The 20,981-nt window shown below is 47.4% G+C and overlaps 4 protein-coding genes across 4 annotated transcripts; 2 read left to right on the top strand and 2 right to left on the bottom strand.

Moving 5' to 3' along the window:
• Window positions 1–41: 41 nt before the first annotated feature.
• On the bottom strand, window positions 42–2,085 carry SPPG_05176 (uncharacterized protein). Its single transcript, XM_016753400.1, has 4 exons — window positions 1,826–2,085; window positions 1,365–1,763; window positions 981–1,303; window positions 42–913 (listed from the first exon to the last, which is right to left on the bottom strand). Exons 2-4 carry the CDS (start codon window positions 1,685–1,687, stop codon window positions 249–251), a joined length of 1,311 nt encoding a protein of 436 aa, XP_016607839.1. The 5' UTR covers window positions 1,688–1,763; window positions 1,826–2,085; the 3' UTR covers window positions 42–248.
• Window positions 2,086–3,075: 990 nt separating this feature from the next.
• SPPG_05175 (uncharacterized protein) lies at window positions 3,076–4,639 on the top strand (the record flags this gene model as incomplete). The annotated part of the gene is made up of 3 exons (XM_016753399.1): window positions 3,076–3,357; window positions 3,493–4,149; window positions 4,214–4,639. The coding sequence occupies 3 exons, from the start codon at window positions 3,076–3,078 to the stop codon at window positions 4,637–4,639; spliced, it is 1,365 nt and encodes a 454-aa protein (XP_016607838.1).
• A 2,330-nt stretch (window positions 4,640–6,969) lies between these two features.
• On the top strand, window positions 6,970–19,355 carry SPPG_05173 (uncharacterized protein). The gene is made up of 8 exons (XM_016753398.1): window positions 6,970–7,902; window positions 7,981–8,656; window positions 8,738–12,471; window positions 12,537–13,019; window positions 13,092–14,939; window positions 15,019–15,492; window positions 15,568–16,853; window positions 16,923–19,355. Exons 1-8 carry the CDS (start codon window positions 7,612–7,614, stop codon window positions 19,075–19,077), a joined length of 10,947 nt encoding a protein of 3,648 aa, XP_016607837.1. The 5' UTR covers window positions 6,970–7,611; the 3' UTR covers window positions 19,078–19,355.
• On the bottom strand, window positions 19,306–20,968 carry SPPG_05172 (uncharacterized protein). The gene has a single exon (XM_016753397.1). The coding sequence runs from the start codon at window positions 20,959–20,961 to the stop codon at window positions 19,423–19,425; it is 1,539 nt and encodes a 512-aa protein (XP_016607836.1). The 5' UTR covers window positions 20,962–20,968; the 3' UTR covers window positions 19,306–19,422.
• Between the last annotated feature and the right edge of the window lie 13 nt (window positions 20,969–20,981).

Here is a 20,981-nt window from a genome sequence, read left to right as displayed (position 1 = left end):
CACACTGTTCCCATTGCAAAATAAAAGCCTGCACCCAGTAGTAGAGATTTAAAGACAATGAAATGTCAAAAGTCCTTTTTTTTTTGTTAAAATCTATAGGGAAAAAAGAAGAGAAACAAAAAAGATACAACCCTATATACTTGTTCACCCCCGCACATACACACACTACTCGAATTTAAAACACATAAAAGCTATGATATGAAATTTAAAAAAGAACCAGCCGGGTCCATGTAAGAAAAAAAAAGCATCTAAGCACTCGTCTTGAGCGATCCATCGCAGCTCACACCCAACTTGTTGGCCCACAATACAGCTGCACCCAATTGTGTGAGGTGTGCATTGTACGCAGCCAAAATCTCGGGTTTGGTCGTGACGGCCCAGTTTTTGACATAGGCGGCCTCATTCTTTTGTTCCTCAAAGTTGATAATCAGTTTGAGTTGGGTTAAACGGGCCAGAGTGGCAGTGTTGAGGGTTTGTTCCCACCAGCCTTGCTTGACGGCCAGTTCGGTTGCACCAGCTTGGTTCATGAGGTACCCGGCCCCAGACTCTGAGAGAGCCATGGGCTTTTTCTTTTCCACGGCAAACCGCTGGTAAAAGTTGCGCAAAGCCAAATTAACATTGGCATCTGCTCCATACGCCACCAAGTTTTGGCCTTCTAGATAGTCGTCGAAAAAGGTGGCTTTAGGAACGGCATTGGGAGCAGCGTCTTGGTAATAGTACAAGCTAAGGCCGACCCAGTCCACGTATTCATCTCCAGGGTAGTAGGGCATGTATGGATCGTCTCCAGCGTCGACAATGCCGTTGCCGTTAGTGTCGAGGAGGGCCAAATTGGCTGGATCCGCCGTCTGCCAAGTGCTTCCGCCTGCCGTGGCCGTGAACGGATACAAGGCACCCACATTGGGCGACCATAACATGGCTAAAACAGACAAGAATCAGTTTTTGTGGTACGGATCAAGCGTTTATGCCGCTTTTTAGGTATTCACCTGTCAAATTGGTCTTTGCATGCACAGCAGTAGCCATTTTCTGAAAAGCAGGAATGTAAATGTTGGGCCGATAGCCATAGTTTGTCCATTCCCCATTCATTTCGTGTCCGTAGCGAAGAATGATGGGACAGCCTCCCGCGTTCAAGCGACGGAAATGGTCCGTGACCTTATCAATGACAGCGTCCGTGACACCCAGCATGTCAATGGGCTCGAGGGTCAAAGCCATGATTCCTCCAGCGTTAATGACTTCTGCAGCGTGCCAGTCCAACATGTTTTGGTCCACTGGGTTGACGGGGTCATTGACCAAGCGCATAAACGTGTTGCTGAAAACCTAGTGTCAGCGTCTTGTTCCAAAAACGATACAAAAAAACAATAAAAACATACAAGACGGCAGCGCGCCTTCCCAATCGCTGGTTGATGGTAGTGGGCACATCTGGATTCCAGTTGGGCGAGTAACCCATCAATACGCCTTGAGCGGGCTCGAGCCTTGCCAGACCGCCAGGTTGATACTGACAGCCTAGATTAGCGGGATCGATGGCAATGGGCGTGTTAATGGGCTGCTTTGCTCTCTCGTCCATGGCGTCCTTGTGCTTTGTATAAACGCGGAGAGAGAGGACAGCCATAATAGCAAATGCGAGAGCGACAGCAAATGTCGTCTTGAGCCAAAAGAGAATGCCGCAAAAGAGGCGGCGTGATTGGTACCCCATGATGAATTGTGTGTTGTTCAACAGATTGCACAGACAATGGGGAGGAGGGAGTAGGAAGAAGAAAGAAGAGTGGATGCTGAAAAAAGAAACCAATGAGCATACACAATTGTGCATGTGTGTGAAATGCGAGTAACATACCTCTCTCTATCTCTCTCTCTACTATAGTGTGTGTGTGATAGAAAGACAAGAGTAAAGAATACGACTAGTAATAATAATAGTAAAAGAAAATAAGAATATAAAGTAAAACTAGTAAAGCCCTTTAACACACTTTTTATGAACAAGTGAGAGTTCCTACTCCTTCAATAGCATTTGCAACTGAGCACCTTCCCTTGTCTGTGTTGTGTGCTCTCTCTCTCCATGTGTGGGAATGAAGTCACTTTTTGAAACTCTTCTTGTTGGCCGCTTCTGTTCAAAAAAGGAAATTTTTACTTCTTTCTCTCTTATCGACTCCCTCCTCTGTTGCTATGGCTTTCTTCACTCCTCTCAACATGGCTGTGTAAAATGCATTGTTGCTGTGCCCCCCCGCATTTTTATGCCATGGCCGTTTTTATTTTTCCCACGTTGGCCCAAATGGAGGGCCACGAGCCGCTGTCCATATCGGGTTACATGAATGATGTCACGTGATTGTCCATGTGTCAGCAATAGTGTCAGCAAAAGTGTCAGCAAGAGTGTTAGCTACAAGGTGTTCAAGCAGCTGTTTTTATTATTATTTAGATCTGGCCTAGTAAGTAGGTCCATGTTGAGCATCTGCGTTTGCGCATACTTGCATTTTACACACGGCAAAAAGGGCAAAATGACTGACAACTACTGCGTGTGTCTGTCGTGTCCCTTTGATGTACTTTACCCTTCTCCAAAGGCTTGACAAATCTCTACGGTTGCAGGTTAGGGACAAGGCGTTCATTGGCAGTAGGGACATTCAGATCTCTCTTCCGCATCACATCCTTTCACATTCGTCATGCTATTACTACTACGTTTTTGTTTGTAAGGGAAATACACGTTATTTTTTTGTTTCTTTTGCTTCGCCCAATCTCGCGCTTTATAGAACATGTCATTTATTCAAGGTACTTTTTACAACTTGTATGTGGAGGGGGGGGGGGCTTTTTGGAAGGGAATTCGTGCAAGGAATTTTCGATCCAGAGAGTGTCATCATCCATCTGACATTGCCATCTCCTATGAAAGCAGGATGGAATGGGTGTAGCATTTATTAGAGATTTTATCCTAGATTCCATTGTCAAAAAAAGGTCCGAGTGATAAACCATTTTCTTTTTCCCCCTCCTCCTCCAGCCTTTGTTGAAAAAGGGCGTGAAACCTCGTTCATTCAATAGTTTTTACATGTCTCTGAGCGAGGGGGGAAGAGTGTACAAGCAAACATTATAAAAACTATCATTATGCTCTTGATTCTCTTGCTCACAACGTTTATTCCCATTCTCCTCGCTCAACCCTCCCCTCAGGCACCGCAACCATCCATTCTATGGTCTCAGTTTTCATGCAACACCGTCAAGGTCCGCAAAGAGTTTCGCGAATTAACTGAACAAGAGCGGGTAGCCTACTTGTCGGCTGTCGTGTGTTTACGGGAGACACCTAGCTTGCTCCGAGTTCCAGACAGTCGTTCCGTGTATGATGATTTCGTTCATGTTCATATGCAGAATGTGCCTGCCGCTCATAACACGGTACGAATAATGTGAAATTCACTCTGTTGATCAGGATATTTGAGTATCTATTGATTTTGGGTGGACGTTTTGACATTTTCAAATACATCTTGCTCTCTGTAATATGTTTCATCACTTTTTTCTGACTTTCCATAGGCAGCCTTTCTCCCCTGGCACCGCATCTTTCTCAGCATCTACGAACACGCCTTGACAGCCCTCTGCAACTACACCGGCCCTTTTCCATACTGGGACTGGTCCTACGACTCCCAATCCCCGCATCTCTCCCCCCTCCTTTCTCCAACCTACTTTGGCGGCAACGGATCCCCATCCTCCAATTACTGCCTCACAACGGGCGTATTCGCAAACTCGACCGCCGTTTTTCCAGACCCTCATTGCCTCCAACGCCAATTCCGCAATGGAAGCGAAACAGATGGTGACATGATGGGCGCCCAATACAGTCCCATTGAAATGGAATGGATCGTCGGACACACCACGTTTGACGCCTTTCGAAGAACACTGGAAGCTCACCCCCATAATAACGTTCACAATTCCTTTGGAGGGGATTTATCTGGGTTGAGCACATCCGTAAATGACCCCATTTTCTGGCTCCATCATACGAATTTGGATCGATGGTGGGTGATTTGGCAAAAGCTTCATCCGGATGTGAATTCGACTTTTACTGGGAATGTGGATTCGGATAACCCGGATGCGAATGATGCGAGTGTAAGGGATGTTATGCGGTACTATGGAATGGTCCCGGATGTGGCGGTTGCGGATACGTTTTTGACTGAGGGGGGTGCGAATGGGTTGTTGGTAAGGTTTTTTTTATTTCTATTTCTTGCTTGGTTTTTTTGCTTATTCATTCGATAACTCATAGTGCTACATGTACTCTACCTCCATCGCCCCACCCAACATCACGGACCCCCTCCTCCAACACCCCGTCCCAGACGACTCTCTCCCTTCACCACGGCCCCCTACCCGTCTCCTCCCCCGGCGCCCTCGCACCCTCCACAGACGCCTCACAACCCCCCTAAAACACCACACACCCCTCCCACAAACCTTTCTCTCAAAAATGTACAAACCGCCCCAAATCGCTAAAATCCGGTCCGGCGAAACCCGCATCGCATCCTTTATCGACACTATCAATTCCCTGGGTTGGGTATCTTATGCTGCGGATGGTATATGGTCTGTTGATGCATGTGAGTTTGGGGAGGTTCAACAGTGGAGGGAGGGTGCTCGTGGGGTTTTGGAGGGTGTTGTGGGTGTTGTTGGGCGGGTTGGTGAGGGGGTTGATGAAGAGTAGTTTTGTTGTTGTTACGTACATTTTTTTGAAAAAGGCGTAAGGAAATGTTTTTGAAAAAGGTATTGTGTGGAATGGGAATATTGAGTATTGTATATCGTTTTTGAATGTATGTACAAAGTTGAAATTTACTGGAATGACTTTGCAATTGTATTTGGCTGCTTTATGATAACACCTATTCTATACTGCCTTTCTTTAAGCATCGTACGTTCTACGGCATAAGAGAGATAATATGGAGAATGCATAATAGGAATTTAAAAGTTAAAGTTTACCAGTCTGCAGCCAAAACTGCTCGGCTGTGGGCGAAAATGTCTTCATCCTCCCAGTATCGCGAATCCTCACTCCAATCCGTTTCCTTCTTTCCCTTTAATTGCGATGCAGACTTTGTTCTGGCGACATCAGCCCACGAAAGGGTGTCGTATTCTTGGGGTTGTTTGGGTGCTTGCGAATCTTGACCGCTCAATCCGCGTGTTTTGTCATTCCGGAAATTAGGAAACCAAAGATCCTGACAATAACTGATGACTTTGTTTAATTCGGAACTCTCAATTCCAAATTGGCCTTCATGGGGAATATGCAGACTCCCAGCATCAAGTGTGACCGGTGAGGCCAGTTTCAAATATGAGGGGACCTTTAAGTACGGGGCGGTAAGTGGAATAGCTTGAATGTCATCATGTGCAGGAGTTTCGCCTAGCGGATATAACGTTCTTCGTAGTGCCCTTTCATGCTGACAATGATACTTTTCAAAGACAAGACTCGATCTCAAGGAGGTGATCTACAACACATTAGAATTCCTATCATCACACAGGACATATACGACATACTGGCAAAACGATTCTGTTTGACGTTCCGGGAGGACATGACAGAACCAGAACAAATCTCCCATTAACGTTCGATCGAACGGGGGAGAGTATAGCAGCATCGTCCAAATCCGTTGACGCAGAATGGGAACGTCTCGGCGATAAGAATGGAACCTGGGAGTTGAGCCATCTTGTGTTTGAGTGAGTTGAACGACAAATTAAACGACGACGATACGCTAATATCTTGTGTGGGAACAAAGGCGATGGGAAGAAAAAAAAAAACACAGGTTTCATGCTTACGTATGCAATAGGTAGAACGACTCATAGTGGGGAGGTAATTGAAAATGGCACTAAGACCCATTATTATCCGGATAATCCGGTTAATCATATCGCATAATCAGAACCCCCATCTATTGCTCAAAGCGGTGTGGCATGCATGTAATGTTTTTTTTTTAAACTGCGGTGAGGCGCATGCCGAACGTCTATAAAAGGGGGGTCTTTTCCCTCTTTCCTCTTTACCCATCCTCGACTCTCAAACCATCTGCGCAACTCTCATCGTGACTCCGGTCAATCATGAGAATGCAGATGTGGTGGTGCCGAGGACCTCGCCCTCCCGGGAACCAACAAAACTGCTATTATGCTACTATGCTGCCTAATAGTAGTTTTGTGGTAGGCAGCATAATAGCATAATAGCAGTTTTGTTGGTTCCGAGTGATTGTTGCTGGTTCCAGCTCACCGTAGTTTAAAAAAAAAACATTACATGCATGCCACACCGCAGTTTGGAGAACATTAGCAGGCTGCTTTCAGCGATGGGGGTTCTGATTATGCGATATAATTAACCGGATTGATCCGGATAATAATGGGTCCTAGTGCCATTTTCTGTCAGCTCCACACTATGTACACTTGGAATTCCTCCTCCAAAGTCTTCACCAGAACCTTGCTCTTGGTTCTGAACTCATTCATGCATAGTTTTCCATCTTTGGGGTACGAGTATAATCTCACTCTGATCTATCATGACGAGTATAGTTTGAATCCCAAATCTGTTGATCTGATAGACCTTTTTCAATAATGGAAAACATAAGCAAGAGTGAGCCCGCAAACAAAAAACCGACCGCCGGAACGTTACGCCAGCAAAGAGCCAGTTTTCCAAACCCGTCAAAACCTAGTATACGTCAAAAGAAAAGCAACAAAAAAAAAAAAGAGGCCGGGGCCGAAAGTTTTTTTTTTTTTTGAGGGGGGAATCTTGGCTAGCCGTAGTTTTAACCCAAAACCTCTGAATGCACCTTTGACATCATTTGAAAACGGTAAACCCCAAGAAAGAAAAGCCAAGCAAAAACAGCACTATGAATTTCGTTGGAAAGGGCAGATGGGATGATGAGACAAAACGTTTAAACAAAAGCCAAAATCAAAAATAGAAAAATCATCAACCAAAAGCGTCATCTTTAAACGTCTCACATAATTGTTCAATTGCACAGTGGCACAGTCATGTATAAGTGTGAACAGTCAGTCAGTGAGACAGAACTGTTGCAGTTGGGAGAAAGGTCACGACAGGCAAAGAGAGAGAGATTTTTGTGTGGAGTGTTGTTTGAAAACTCCCAAATCGTTTTCTAAACTCCCCCCGTGACGACGGCATCTGCTGAGAACAAGAAGAGAAAACTCTTTAAATTTCACATCTAATTTGCTCATTTTTCTTCTCTCCCCCCATTTGACTTTTTCTCTTAAGTGACCTTCATTTAGACTGTTTTGGGAGGGAGTTGTTGAACCGTTTTGAGAAGAGTTGGCTGACGAAAGAGAGAGAGAGAGAGAGAGTTTTTAGAATAGAAAGAGAAGATGTTGTTGTAAGAGTGTGTTTGTAAAATAACAACAGAACAGACGGGCTTTTTAGAGGGGATCTGAATTCTTCCCTCCTCCTTCCTTGTTCTTTGATTTGTTGCTTGCTGGTTCATTGTCGCAGGCTCTCTTGCATTCATTCAAAAGGGAACTCGCTACAGATTCAACCCTTTTGTTGAATTCTTGCCTGTATCGAAGTGAGCTGGTCTCCTTCCACTCTTCTTTACCGATTCCCTCTCTATCCCCCATCAAAAACCACTACGAATGGACGCACGCTGATACCTTTCTTAATCTCATACAAATAGACTCATAGATACTTACTACTAGTCTTTTTAATATTCTATAATAATGGCTGCTGTCTACGATCGATACGATCCCGCTCCATCTACCCCTAGCGAGGAACACGCTCCTGGATTCTTGTCACAACCCGAATTTGAAGACGACGAGGTGTCAAAGCATGAACGGGAATACCAGGCCGTGTCTGCCTATGCTTCTACCACCGATACTCGTACCTACAAATCAAAGGAGGATGATGACGAGTACGATCCAGAGGCCATGTTGTACCGGGCTGCGGATGATGTCTACTCTACCAAGAGTCCAAAGCTAACACTGGCTGGACGGATTCTGTCTTGGTACAAGGTAATGTACATTTGATGATGGTTGGTTGCAGCAGCATGTTCATCTCATCATTGCCATTGCACTTTTGTTCATACGTAGCCTGTATACGATTATAAAACCCCAAACCTTTCGGATAAACAACGGCGTACTCCGAAATACTGTGGTGGTCGATTCAAGCGATGGCAATTCATCCTCCTCCATATCCTAATCGGATTCCTATTCCTCATGATCGTATTCGGTCCCCTGACCTACTTCATCTTTATCCCCAGTATGGTCCAATCTCAACTCAACAACCAAAAGTTGGATAACCTCGATCTACAAAAGATGGTCGTGAGCAACTTTTCTCCAGAGAATGTGGCTTTTGCCGTCAAGGCATCTATGCCCGCCCCCTTTTGGTTGCCCATCACAGTCGAAATTGGCGAAACCGATGTTCAGGTTCATAAACGAGGCGATGAAAAGAATGGCTTGGTGAATGTTCACATTCCAAACCTTCCCATCACGCTGAACAAACCGCTCAAGGTGGACATGTCGGGATACGTCAGTTTGGACCACTGTAACCCAGAAGAAACGGCAAAACTTGTAGAGCTGTTCTCGACAAAGGGATTGAACGACTTTGAATTCCAGATTCGTGGAAAGTTCCCCATCAAGATGTTTGGTATTACTTTTTACAAAGGATTGCCCTTGTACCTTAACCTGGGAAAGATCAATGGTATTGACTCCAACCTCAAGTCGCTCTTAAAGTCCATGCCAAGTTTCTTGAAAGCCCAAAATATGAGTAAGTGTCAACCGCAAGCAATCTCGACTCGACATGGAAAAAAAAGATTTTAATATGCTTGTTTTTTCTTTTTTCAACTAGATTCTTTGATTCGGCAGCGTTTTGCTGCCAAAGACCTCATTAGCCTTCTCACCGATATTGGATTCCCAGAAATCAAGATTGACGCTCTGGCCCTTGAGATGAACGATAAGGGTGTCACCGTCAATGCGACGCTCTGGCTCGAGAATCCCACTCGTGTTACTATTGGTGATATCCGTGGGTTGTCATTTGGTATAGCAGTCGAGGAACAAGTCGTTGCTCGCTGCAATGTCCGTGAACTCTCTTTGGAACAGTCGCTGCAAGAACTCCAGTTGACGGCTGATATCACCTTTGATGACCCGGCGATTACGCCCGATGGTGTCAGTAAGACCATCTCCGCTGTCTTGGATAGGTTGTTGGCTACTGGCAACTATGAGGATTTAAAGGTTGCCGTGGCGGGTCCCGTCCGAATTGCCCATGGTGACTGGGTGGAGACCATCACCAGCCCGTTGGCTTTGTACCTCCCCATGAAGGAACTTTTAGACGCCCTCCAGTTTCCCAAAATCCGAGACATTTTGACACTTCGCGGTGTTGCAGAACTCGTTGGCAACACCAAACTTGCGGCGAACGTATTGTCGGATCGCATTATCGCACCCGTTACGATTGGACTTGCTCGTATCTTACCATTGCCAGAAAAGGTTGAGATAAAGTACAATGTATCTGCTGCCCTCTACGGTGGAGCGCAAAAGACTCTGGGATTGGATCTTTACCCCATCACGGTCTTGACGAGCGATAATGACATGAAGATTCAAACGACCGTTGTCATTCACCCCGAGAACTCGATGCCTGCTGCTGAAGCACTCGCTACGGCTTTGAACCCGATCTTGGCTGCTGTTCCTCAACCATCCAGTATTGATCTCAAGTCGCTCTCCTTTTTTGCCGCTGGTCAACAGCCCTTCCAATGGAGCAACATGCTGTTCAAGGACTCAACCATCAAGGTTCCACTCCCTACCGTGATCTGTCTCCCATGTATCGTTGATCTGGTGACCAAGAATGGAACGGAGATTCCCCTCAGCATCAATTCTCTCGCCATTGACCAGCTGCTCAACGCGCCTGGTTTCTCTGCACAAGGTTCAGCCAACATTCAGTTCCCACCCACCCTTCCTGAGCTATCCCTGGATATCGGATATGCGTCGTTGGATTTGGCAGTTGAAAAAGTCCAAGCTGCGTCCGTGGGTCTGCCTACGGGATTGAAACTTATTCCCAATACGGGCCCTATGGCTTTGAATGCTCAAGCAGTCTTGTCACGGACCCCCGAACTTCCGGCCAAGCTTCAGAATTTGGTGGACTCGCTCTTAAAAGATGGGTCGATACCTTCTTCGGCGGGTATTACAAACTTGATGTTTGGTCCTTCGGCCAATGCCTCTTTTGTCACGTTTTCCAAGATTGCCATCGAGTTGAGTACGGCTAATTTGAAGGATTTGGTGAACCGCGTGATGACGGGATTGAAAACGTCCATCTTGAAACCTGGATTGGTCAAGGTGACGGGTGCGGATCTCGAAATTGTCAAATCGACTGAATTGGCTCTTGGTCTCGCTGCCGATGTCAACAACCCTTTCAATATTTCCATGTCGCTGGGCAACATTGACCTTGATGTTTTGCTTGACGATGGTCGATTATTGAGCTTGGCGCTTCCTCCGTTGAAATTGGTTTCTGGACCTGGTGGTCTTGATATCAAACTAACGGCGGGTGTTGCGACCGGTGCGGGTGGCATGGCAGAAAAGATTGCTCTCCTTGTGAACCAAGTATTACAGAAACAGGACATTACGGCCTTGTTTGGAATTACCAGCCTCGTTCTGTCGCCTCCTGGTGCTCGTGGCCAGGTCGGAGGTGCGGTCATTGATCAATTGAAGCCGGTAAAGATTGTTGCTCCCGCTGATTTGATCAACGAGATCAATCCCCTTGCGCATCCCGATACGTCCCCGATCGATATGTCTGGCTTGCTTCCTAGCGCCGACATTCTTAGCAAGCTCAACATTGATCTCAATTCGGCGTCGCTGGATACCCTTCCTGGTGCCACTCTCGGAGCTGCAGTCGCAGCAGGATACGTCAATCCGCTCGCCCTTGCTGCCAAGGTTCCATTCTTCCAATTGACTGCCGGACTCGGTGGCTCTAACCTTGTTACTGTCCAAGTAACGGATATTACCCTTGTCCGCGGACAAGGTGTGATTGCACCCAAACTGATGATGGTGTTTGATCAAACTGATGGAAGCATCCCCGACAAGGTTGCGGAATTTGTGGACAACTTTATTGCGGGTCATATTGCACCTAGTGTCAATGTCAAGACGTTGTACTTTGGATCAAGCGCTCAGGACATCAACGATTTGTTGAGCGCCGTTGATGCCGATTTGAGTCCCATTACGGATGGGATGGACACGAAAACGATCATCAACACGGTTGTGAGCATGTTACCGATCAAATTACCTCTTCATGTCAATGAGCTCATGAGCAGCATGTCGAATGTGTTGACTGGTGTGATAAAGGTTGACACACTCCCGCAAAAGACACTTGGGTTGAATGCAAATGTTGGCTTGAAGCTTCCCTTTGCATTGTCTTTGAACGTTGGTTATTTTGCGTCCAAAGTTGGTATCAACGCTAACCCCCTCCTGGGTCTCTTTTTGCCGACTGGTGTCAAGGTTGCGGCTAACGGTGCTGGTGGAACAAGCGATGTTGCCCTAAACACGGCGATTCCATTCGAGGATGATGAGCCTGCTCAAATTGCTGTCGGTAACTTGGTGGCAAACTTTTTCGCTGGCTCAAGTCTGGACACTTCTATCGACCTTGGAGCTTTGGGACTCGGGTACAGTGCTGGAGACCAGATTCAAGCCTTGAGCAAAGTGCGGCTCAGTATACCTTTGGATGCATTGATTGCAGTAGATGGACCGAGCGATATATTCTCTCTTCTTGTCGGCATGAAACCTGCACTTGGCGGTGCGACACTCGAAACCCGACCTGGGAACAACTTGGGTGTCGTTGTGGATATGGGTATCCAAGCGCCTTTCAAGATTGCGGCAAACATTGGATACGTTGGTGCTTTTGTCGGATTGAACACCCACCCACTTCTCGACTTTTTGTTGCCTAGCGGATTGGTTCTTGATGCTACGGGTCCGACCACTCGTTTGAATCTCAACACCGAGCTCAAGCTTACCGACAATGAAGCGACGCAGGACACGGTTGCGCAGCTTGTCAACAACTTTATGACTGGTCAGCATTTGGGTGCTGTCATTGGTTTAAGCAAGTTGGCCATTGGAGCAAACCAGGGCGATCTTATTACCGCTTTGAGCCGAGTTGAGATTCCCGCTGACCTTGAGCGTGGTTTGGGTGTCATGGGTATTCAACTGCCGTTCAGCATTGGAGGCGCCATCTCTGCTCTTAATGCCCAAATCCACCGTGTGAAGGCTCACACCGCGCCTGCAAAGAGTATGGAGTTGGGTGCTAATGCCGATTTCAACCTCCCATTCCCTGTCAGTCTGCGACTCGGTTATGCCGCATTGAGCGCCAAGGTCAACCGTGACCCACTTGCCGATGTGGTTGTTGGTAAAGGAATATCGATTGCAACCAACAACAGTCGGGCGGCTTTGAACCTTGAGGCTGGTATGACGTTTACCGACACGGATGCGACGCAGACGGCTTTGGCGAGCATTGTGGATGGGTTTGTCTTTTCTGGTGACCTTAATGGGGCGACAGCTGGTATCAACAAGGTCTTTGTTGGTAACAGTGCCAATGAGGGTGATAGGGTGAGTGTGGTTTTTTTTTTTGGATATTTGTTTCTCTTGATTTTGGCTGACTTTTCTGTTATTAGTTGACTGTTTTGAACAAGGTGGATGTCAACCTGGATATTGCTACCCTCATCAAAGCTGTTGGGTTCTCCATTCCTATGGATATTACCCAGCTCGCCAACTCTGTCAAGAACCTCGGTACCGTCAACGTTGAGACGCAACCTGGACGCCGAATTGTAGCTACAGCCGGACCCGACTTCAATCTCCCTCTCCCGTTCCCGGTTGATCTCAGTATCGGCCACGTTGCGGCCAAGGCTGACCTTGGCAAGGTACCGCTCGGTCAGGATGGATACCCGCTTTTGGATCTTGCTCTTCCGGGTGGTTTGGTCATGGATACCACCAATGGGACGAAGCGGGTCAACTTGAATGCGGACTTGCATTTCACGGATACGACTGCCACTCAAGAAGAAGTTGCAAAGATTGTTAGTCAGGCTTTGGGTGCGAATGCTATTGACAGTGCTTTTGGTGCAAAGGGTATTCAGATTGGTTATTCTGCTACGGATTTGGTACGTTATTTGTGTGTAGTATCTGCGATTTTCGATATCATGATAGGGTTGGCTAACTAGGGTGGTTTTTAGATCACTGCGTTCAACAAGGTTGCCATTCGTTTGGATCTGACTCGTCTTTTGAACCAAATGGGCGTGCAACTTCCTCTAAAGTTTGGTCAAGTGGCGTCCAACTTGGATCTCAAGGTTGCCAACGTTGGAGTGGAGACTGCGCCTCAGAACACTATTGCCGCGAGAGCGAACCTTGGGTTCACGATGCCTCTACCCATCAGTCTGACCTTCAAGACTGGATACTTTTTTACTCGCGCTACTGTTGGCGAAGCTCCTTTGCTCCGTCTCGCCTTGACGCAACCTCTTGCTCTAACTTCCTTGGGTGACAAGCGCAACAACTTGAACATATCGACCAACCTTGTCTTCATCGACAATGAGCAGACACAGGAGAATGTGGCTAGTCTTGTTGATCGGGCGTTGAACTCGAACCGATTGGACATGTCTGCTGGCGTTGACGGTCTCGTCTTTGGGTCATCGGCATCTGATGCGGATGTGATTACCGTTTTGGCTAAAGCAAAGATTAGTCTTGGATTGGATGATTTGACGAGTGGGTTGGTGTCCTTCCCTCTTGATCTCAGCAAGTTTGGTAGTGTCGTTCTTGGAGGCGGAACGGTCGATGTTGGTGCTGTGCCCAACAAATCTCTGAACGTCTCGGCTGCGGTTGATTTGGGTCTTCCTTTTGATATTTCGGCCAAGATTGGGTACTTGAGTTCGTTTGTTGGCGTCTCGGCGCAAAATAGTGGAAACGTGAATGACTTGGTTACTTTTTCGTTGGCCAATCTGGCTCTTGGCGGAAAAACGATCAACTTGGCTACCGTTTTGCAGTTTATTGATACCGAAGCGACGCAAACCGATATCTCTACCATTGTTACTGAGGCTTTGAACGGCCCTGAACTTAACGGACGTGCTGGGTTGAACAGAATCAAATTCGGCTTCTCTCAAACGGACTACTTGACAGTGTTGAACAAGGTTGATGCCAAGGTGAAATTGGCTCAAGTTCTTGCGTTGGCTGGCATGAAGGTCCCTATCGAACTCGGCCAGGTTGCTGGAAAGTTGAATGCCAAGATTGCCGATGTGAGTTTGGAAACCTTGCCGACGCAGCGACTTGCGGTTGGAGCCAAGGCTGGCTTCACGCTTCCGTTCCGTGTCAACCTGAACCTTCCCCACCTTGCCACTGAAGTTGGAATGAACTCTGAGACGCTCTTGTCTATGGCTTTACCGGTCAAGATTGCGGCTGGTCAGGACGGCGCTAGTAATTTGGATGTCAACACGACTATCCAGTTTTACGGGGGTGAAGGTATCAAAACTCAATTGAACAATGTCGTGAACCACATCTTGAGTGGCAAAGAGGACCCTGCCATCATGAATCTCCGCAAGGTTGCCATTGGATTCAGTGCCACGGATGTCATTACTGCTTTCTCCAAGATTGATGCACCATTAAAGCTGGATACCATTCTTCCTGGTCTCGGTATCAAGATTCCTCTGGGCGAGACCCTCAAGGGCAGCAATTTCTTTAGCTTTAGTGATTTGACCGGTGATTTGGCCGTCGGTATCCTTCCCAACAAGGTGATCCGCGTGGACGGTGTAGCAGGTGTGAAACTTGGCTTCAACGTTCTCGTCAAGGCCGGGTGGGCCGGAGCGGATGTTAGTGTCAACAATGCTCCATTGGCTCGCGCTGGACTGCCAGTGACTATTGCACCAAACAATGGAGTTGTCAATCTCGCTTTGAACACGAGCATTCAAATCATTGAGAATGATAGTACCCCCGCTGCGCTTGCCAAGGCTGTGAACAATTACTTTGGGGGCGGCAAGTTGGATAGTACTGCTGGAATTAGTAACTTGCAGTTTGGGTTCAGTCAGACGGATGTGGTATGTTGAATTTTTGCATATTGCGTGGAGGATCGTTTGCGGTATTTCTGAGCATTTTTTTGTTGTTTTTTTTTTCTAGATTGAGGCCTTTAGCGGAATCAATGCAGCTATCCCATTGGACACGTTTGTCGGGTCCGACCGGTTCGACATTGGCAAGCTTCTTGGCAACATTATCCAATCCGGAAACTTGTCCGCCATTCAGATCCGTCGCTTGCTGGCTGGTTTCACCCCGGACAATCTCCTCAACCTTGGCCTCGGTGCTGTTCTTCCTGGTCTGAACTTACCCATCAAGCTGGCCGCCAATGTACCATATGTGCGCGCTGGTGATGTCAAGATGGACAAGGTCCCATTGGTGGATATGACGATGACGGGTGTATCATTGACCAAAGCTATGGAATTTGGATTGGACGCCAACGTTAAAGTGCAAGACTCGGATAAATTGGCTGAGATGGTTGCGGACTATGTGATGCAATACGCTACGACCAAGCGGTTCCCTGGAGAATTACAGCTTGGTGGACTTGTTGCTGGTGCAACTCCCAGCGATGCCATTGCGGTGAGTTTTTGGATAACAGAGTGGTCTGTGTTTTGAGATTCTTATTGATTTTGACTTGTGTTTTTGGTCGTGTAGGCTTTGAGCCAATGTGTCATTCCTGTGAGACTCGACCCTGTCTTGCAGCCTCTACTTGCCGGTATCAACCTTGGTCAAACATCGTTCACTATCTCTGTGACTCCCCAAGGAGTCATTGCTATTGATGTCAAGAACCCAATTATTGGAGATGCTCACCTTGCCATCACCAAGGGCGATGTTGAGTTCAAACCGGCCCAGGCTATCGACATTGGTATTGGTCTCAACGTCCAGCTCGGATTCCCTCTCACTCTTGATATCCCCTATTTCGCTGTTAACCTTGGATTGGACCGTACGGCGGCTATGGACTTGAAGATGACTGGATTGAAGACAACGGCTGGTACGAACGGTACCAGTTCGGCGTTGGCACTTGGTATGGGTCTGAAGATACACGACTCTGAGGAACTGGCCATGAAGCTTGCTGTCTTGTTCGATGTGATTTTGAGGCAGGGCAGTATTCAAGGCAATTTGATACTCGATGGACTTGGGGTTGGTGCCAGTGCGGACAATTACCTCCGTGCCTTTAGCAAGGCCAAGATCCCTATTCCGTTCGATACACTCTTGGGTATGCTCCGTGGCATCACGGGTGGAATCAACATTGGTAACCCTGCAGACTTGATCAAAGCTCTTGGACTTCGTCTCTCGAACATTGTTGCCAAGACGGAAGCTGGACGCAAGATCCATGCTGGTGTTTCGGCTGGATTCAGTAGCAACTTCCCGTTCACGATCAAGGGATTGAATTACTTTGCCCTCAGCTTTGCTATTGATGAGTCTGATAAGGCTGCGCCGGATGTGTTTGACGCTAGTATCACGGGTCTGAGCATTGCACCTGGTGCAAACAATATCAACATTGGAGCCGACTTGCACTTCCCCGCCAGTAATGATGTGCAGGATATTGTTGCAAGATTCTTTGACGACATGCTCAAGAATCCTGCCAATATGGCCCAACGGTTGGTCTTTGCCAAGATTGTGCTTGGAGTCAGCCAAGAGGACTCGATCAAGGCTCTCAGCAAGGCTCGGGTTGGTGTTGCAGCCAAAACCCTCTTGGGCGGTAGTGGCCAAGACTCTGGTAGTCTCCTCTCTCTTGTTGGCAGCTTGATTGGCATCGACTTTAGCAAGATGACTCCAGAAGTTCTCATGAGTATGATTGACCTGCGTAGAGCTATTCTTGATCTTGGACAACCTGGAAAGATTATCGCGGATGTTGATATCGGGTTGAAGAATTTGACGCTGAATGCTGATATTGATCTTGGATATGTGTCGACTGGAGTGGCTTTGAATGGCAAACAGTGAGTGTCATCAAAGAGGATCAGATTTTTTTCGTGTCATATATGCTGATGGGGTTTCTTTTAACGCAGGTTGGCGGGTGTGGAACTAGCAAATGGTGTCAAGATTAAGAGTAATGGTGGAGCACTTGGTCTCGCCCTTCTATTGGAAATGAACATTAATGACACGGACGAAATTGCCGATATTATCGCCAATATTGTTAACCATGTTCTTGCTGGTACGGCTACGGACGATACAGCCGGTGTTTCTCAACTGGTGTTTGGTGTGAGCAAGGGCGACAGCATTGATACGTTTTCCAAGGCACTTATTGGAACAAAGATTCAACCTTTCATCGATGCTGCCAAGAAGATCCTTGAGCCTATCATTTCCAATTTGATGTCAATGAAGTTGCCTGCGGGATGGGGCTTGGATGGAATCGATGTGGATGCCGTCAGTCAAGACTCGTTGTCCATTAACATTGCCGGTCACTCTCCCAACAATGGTCAGTTCGGTCTCAACCTCCCCTACGCAGAGCTTGGCGTCGCTATCGACAACCGTGACTTTGTCTTCCCCTTGGTGGAAAACATTGCCCTCAAAGACGGACAGTTGGGTGGACATGTTGGTATCAAGATGCTCAAGGATGCTGTCCTGGTCGGCAAGTTTGGACCCATTTTCGGTGATTTGGTATTCCACCGGCCCTACAGTGCCATGGTCTACTCGGCAACAGTCAAAAATATCTTGTTTGGTACGCGCGATCGTCCATTCAAGATTCTTTCCAAGGTTGCCGCAACGATCCAGACGGAACCCATTTTCAACAGTCTCAAAAAGAGTATGGACGCCAATGTCATTGAAATTTACCGAATCCAAGCGGAGATGTCTCAACGTGGTTTCGACGCCGAGGTGTTCATTCCTCTCAATGCCACGCTTCCGCTCAACTTGAAGTTCCAAAAGGTCCTTGCGCAAATTAACTACAAGGTTGGCGGAAAGGAACCTCTCTACCACGTTTCGGACATTGAGATTTGGGACATGAAATTGGACAGCAAAGGAGTTTTATACTTTAAGATTGCCATTATCACGGATGTCAACCCTCAGACCGGTCTTATCGAACCACTCTACGAAGCGTTGCAGTACCTGTTCACTTGGAAGTCCTTTTCTCAACATGCTTACATGGGTTACGCAAAGATTCAAGGGAGCAGTGGGGCGACATTCGACCCGATGGACCAACTTGCCATGCTTTGTCCCGATCTCACATTCTGGGAGCCGCTTCACGTTAACCTTCCCGTTCCCGTCAAACCGATCCAGTCAGAAGGATTGGCGCCATTGCCGTTCGGTGTTGAGCTCTGGTGGCCCAACTACTGGTCCTTCCATCTTGATATTGGTACTGCCCGTATTGATGTCAAAAACGGCGGCAAGGATCTCATTCGCCTGGCTACCAATGGTAAAGCGGAGATTCTCAATGCTCCCGAAGGTGGTGCGACAAAGGGTACCCGGAACTTTGTTCTTTCTGTCCTTTTGCCTTTCGACATCAAGACGATCATCCGAGACACGATTACCAACATTTTGAACCCGCTCAAGGCGATCACTGAGTTCTTTGACATGATCAAAAACCTGTTCAACCCGAAAGCGTACTCGTTGGCGATCGTGGTCCTTGATAAGAACAACCAGCCGATCACCTGGTTCACTCAAGCCATGTCCATTGTTTTCACGGAACGGTTCTTGGGTAACTCTCTTCTTCCAATTCTTGCGGCCTTGTTGACCAAGACGTCGATCGATCTATTCGGCAAGGCCCTCAACTTGCCTTTCATCAACTTTGAGAACCTACCCTTCATCAAGCCTTTGGTTGACGAAGCAAACAAGATTCTCGGGGGTATACCTCAGCAAGTCAGAATTGGTCCTCCACAGTTGGGCGGTGCAAACTTTATGGCGGCCGGTACACCTCAACTCAGTCTTGCTGATTACGGACTGGATCCTTTCAACGTCCCTGCTAATTTCAGTTTGACGCCCAACAATGCGACTGTTCCCAGCAGTACCGCCGTCACTAGCGCTATCCCCGTCACCTCAGCGCTTCCATCTGCGACTCCTTCGGCTGCACCAGCTGCGACTAGTGCAGCGCCTGCACCAGTTCGAAGCGCTCCCGCTCCTGCTCCATCAGCGCAATCCGCGCAGCCCGCCGCGGCAGCCGCTACGACTACGGCCCCAGCCATCACTGGGCGTCGTTTGAAGCGTAGGGTCGTTTACAAAAACTAGACGATGGTAGAGTTGAAGAAGAGCTGAGCTCGAACAAAAAACTGTAGAGTATTGTAGAAAGGAGCTGTTGATATTTCTATGAGTGTTTGATTGTTTGTGTGTGTGTGTGATTCCCGTAAGGGAACTTTTATGATTTTGTTTTTTGAGATAGAGGTTTTCGTAGTTGTGAGACCTAGGTTTTGACTTGAAGAAGAATGTAGCAAAGAACATCATTTGTAGAGATGAATGGGAAAATGAAATTTGATTTTTTGAACAAATAAAAGAATTGACCTCTTCTGATATATTCTTGTGTGCCAAGGTGATGATTTTCAGTCATGTTTGGAGCAGGTTGATCTGTTAACACATTTACTCCACTTCGTCAGTTGCCGCCGCCATCTCTCTGACAATATCCCTAGCTTCCTCCCTCCCTACGGATCTGGTACCATCCACACCCGGAAAATAGGCACTGATATACTTCCTCACCATCTCCAGCCCGTCTTTATCATATACTACCCCGTTTCTCTCAAATCCCCAGGATTTGGCATACTCACCAAAAGCATCTCCCCCACACTCATGGCCAATAACAAATTCAACACTCGGTAATGAGAATGCGACACGAACGATAAATGCAGTCCCCAACTCCTTTTTATGTCTCCTCACTCTATCCGTCACATTCAGATAGGTTAAATTTGGCAACCCGGCAAGAATCCCCATACTCTGATTAACCGATTCAATGGAGGATGCTAGATGTGTATAATGGGCGATAAACATTCTTAGGGTATGCGGGAGAGAAGGAAGGGTTTGCAAGGGCGTCCCAAGTTTATAGAGCCTGAGATTCTCTATAGGAAGTTTCTGAAGACTTTTTTCAAGTGTTGGGGGTGTAATGTTCCACATGTCCAGATCGAGTGTCGATAAATGCGGACAGGATTCACCGAGGGATAAGAGGAGGTCATCGGACCATGCGAGGCGAGTAACGGATGGATCAAAAGGTGACGAAAGAGATTGGGCAATTGGAGATATTTTCGGAATATTTAGAGTGCGGAGATTGGGTGTATGTTCCAAAAAGGATTTGAGGGACTCTGTTTGAACGGACCCAGCGGCGTGTAACGAGAGGTGACGTAGCGACTGACCGCAGGTTGTTGAAAGCGCTGTTAGAGCAACATCCGTTGCCGAGGTACGGGACAGGAAGAGAGTGCGGAGGTGTGGCATGATGGTAATAATGCCAATGATGGTTTCATCCGAGATCATCCCAGCGAGGTTTGTCAGTTCCAGATCTATAATCCCAAGAGGTTCCGACCGCCTTTGTATTCTATGACTTGCACTCTGTCTCAAAACCATATCCGAGCAAGTCGTTACCAACTTGAAGCTCTTCAAACAGGGCATCTCAATCCCCAAAACACATTCCCATACAGTCGACATTGAATCCTTTTTCCGTCCTTCCCAGTCACCCTGTACTCGTGCCTCTGAAACACATAACCTCGTCAGCGTTAATGCGGATATTCGAATCAGTTTGACGACAACGTCCATTGAGACCTTCCAGTTGAGTGGGGACTCGCGAGCAGGCCTGGGTGTACGTTCACCCACATGCAATTCACGAAGGTGTGCATGGTATGTTCCCAAGGTTTCCCCATGTTTCGACCACCGAAGAACCCTCAACGCCCACTCGGTCTTCGGACCTGAGTCGCAGACTTGAGTTCTCCAATATAGTTTGGATGTAGCGTGAAACCATGCCGAGTTGACTAGGAGGAAAGGAAAGAGAATGTGTGCCACGTTATTTCGACTGTTTTTGCTTGACGGGACATCCCAGATTGGTGGATGGCGCGGAGGTGTGGGAATGAGAAAGGTTAGAATGTGCGTCAGGAGCTCGGGCGGAAGGTCGGGTCGGAAATCGTCGCGGGATGTCATGGGGGAATGAGAAGAGTGCA

The sequence above is a fragment of the Spizellomyces punctatus genome, assembly GCF_000182565.1.
Source record: "Spizellomyces punctatus DAOM BR117 chromosome Unknown supercont1.8, whole genome shotgun sequence".
Taxonomy (NCBI): domain Eukaryota; kingdom Fungi; phylum Chytridiomycota; class Chytridiomycetes; order Spizellomycetales; family Spizellomycetaceae; genus Spizellomyces; species Spizellomyces punctatus.
This window is presented reverse-complemented; position numbering and strand designations above follow the sequence as displayed.

What these genes read in the sequence shown, in the direction of transcription:
- SPPG_05176 (XM_016753400.1), bottom strand. Translation starts at nt 1,687, where the DNA reads ATGGGGTACCAATCACGCCGCCTCTTTTGCGGCATTCTCTTTTGGCTC. An exon ending in GGAAGGCGCGCTGCCGTCTT is followed by an intron (nt 1,304 to 1,364) that starts GTATGTTTTTAT and finishes CTAGGTTTTCAG; the next exon opens with CAACACGTTTATGCGCTTGG. An exon ending in TGCAAAGACCAATTTGACAG is followed by an intron (nt 914 to 980) that starts GTGAATACCTAA and finishes TGTCTGTTTTAG; the next exon opens with CCATGTTATGGTCGCCCAAT.
- SPPG_05173 (XM_016753398.1), top strand. Translation starts at nt 7,612, where the DNA reads ATGGCTGCTGTCTACGATCGATACGATCCCGCTCCATCTACCCCTAGC. An exon ending in GTGCCAATGAGGGTGATAGG is followed by an intron (nt 12,472 to 12,536) that starts GTGAGTGTGGTT and finishes TTCTGTTATTAG; the next exon opens with TTGACTGTTTTGAACAAGGT. An exon ending in GTTATTCTGCTACGGATTTG is followed by an intron (nt 13,020 to 13,091) that starts GTACGTTATTTG and finishes GGTGGTTTTTAG; the next exon opens with ATCACTGCGTTCAACAAGGT.
- SPPG_05172 (XM_016753397.1), bottom strand. Translation starts at nt 20,961, where the DNA reads ATGACATCCCGCGACGATTTCCGACCCGACCTTCCGCCCGAGCTCCTG.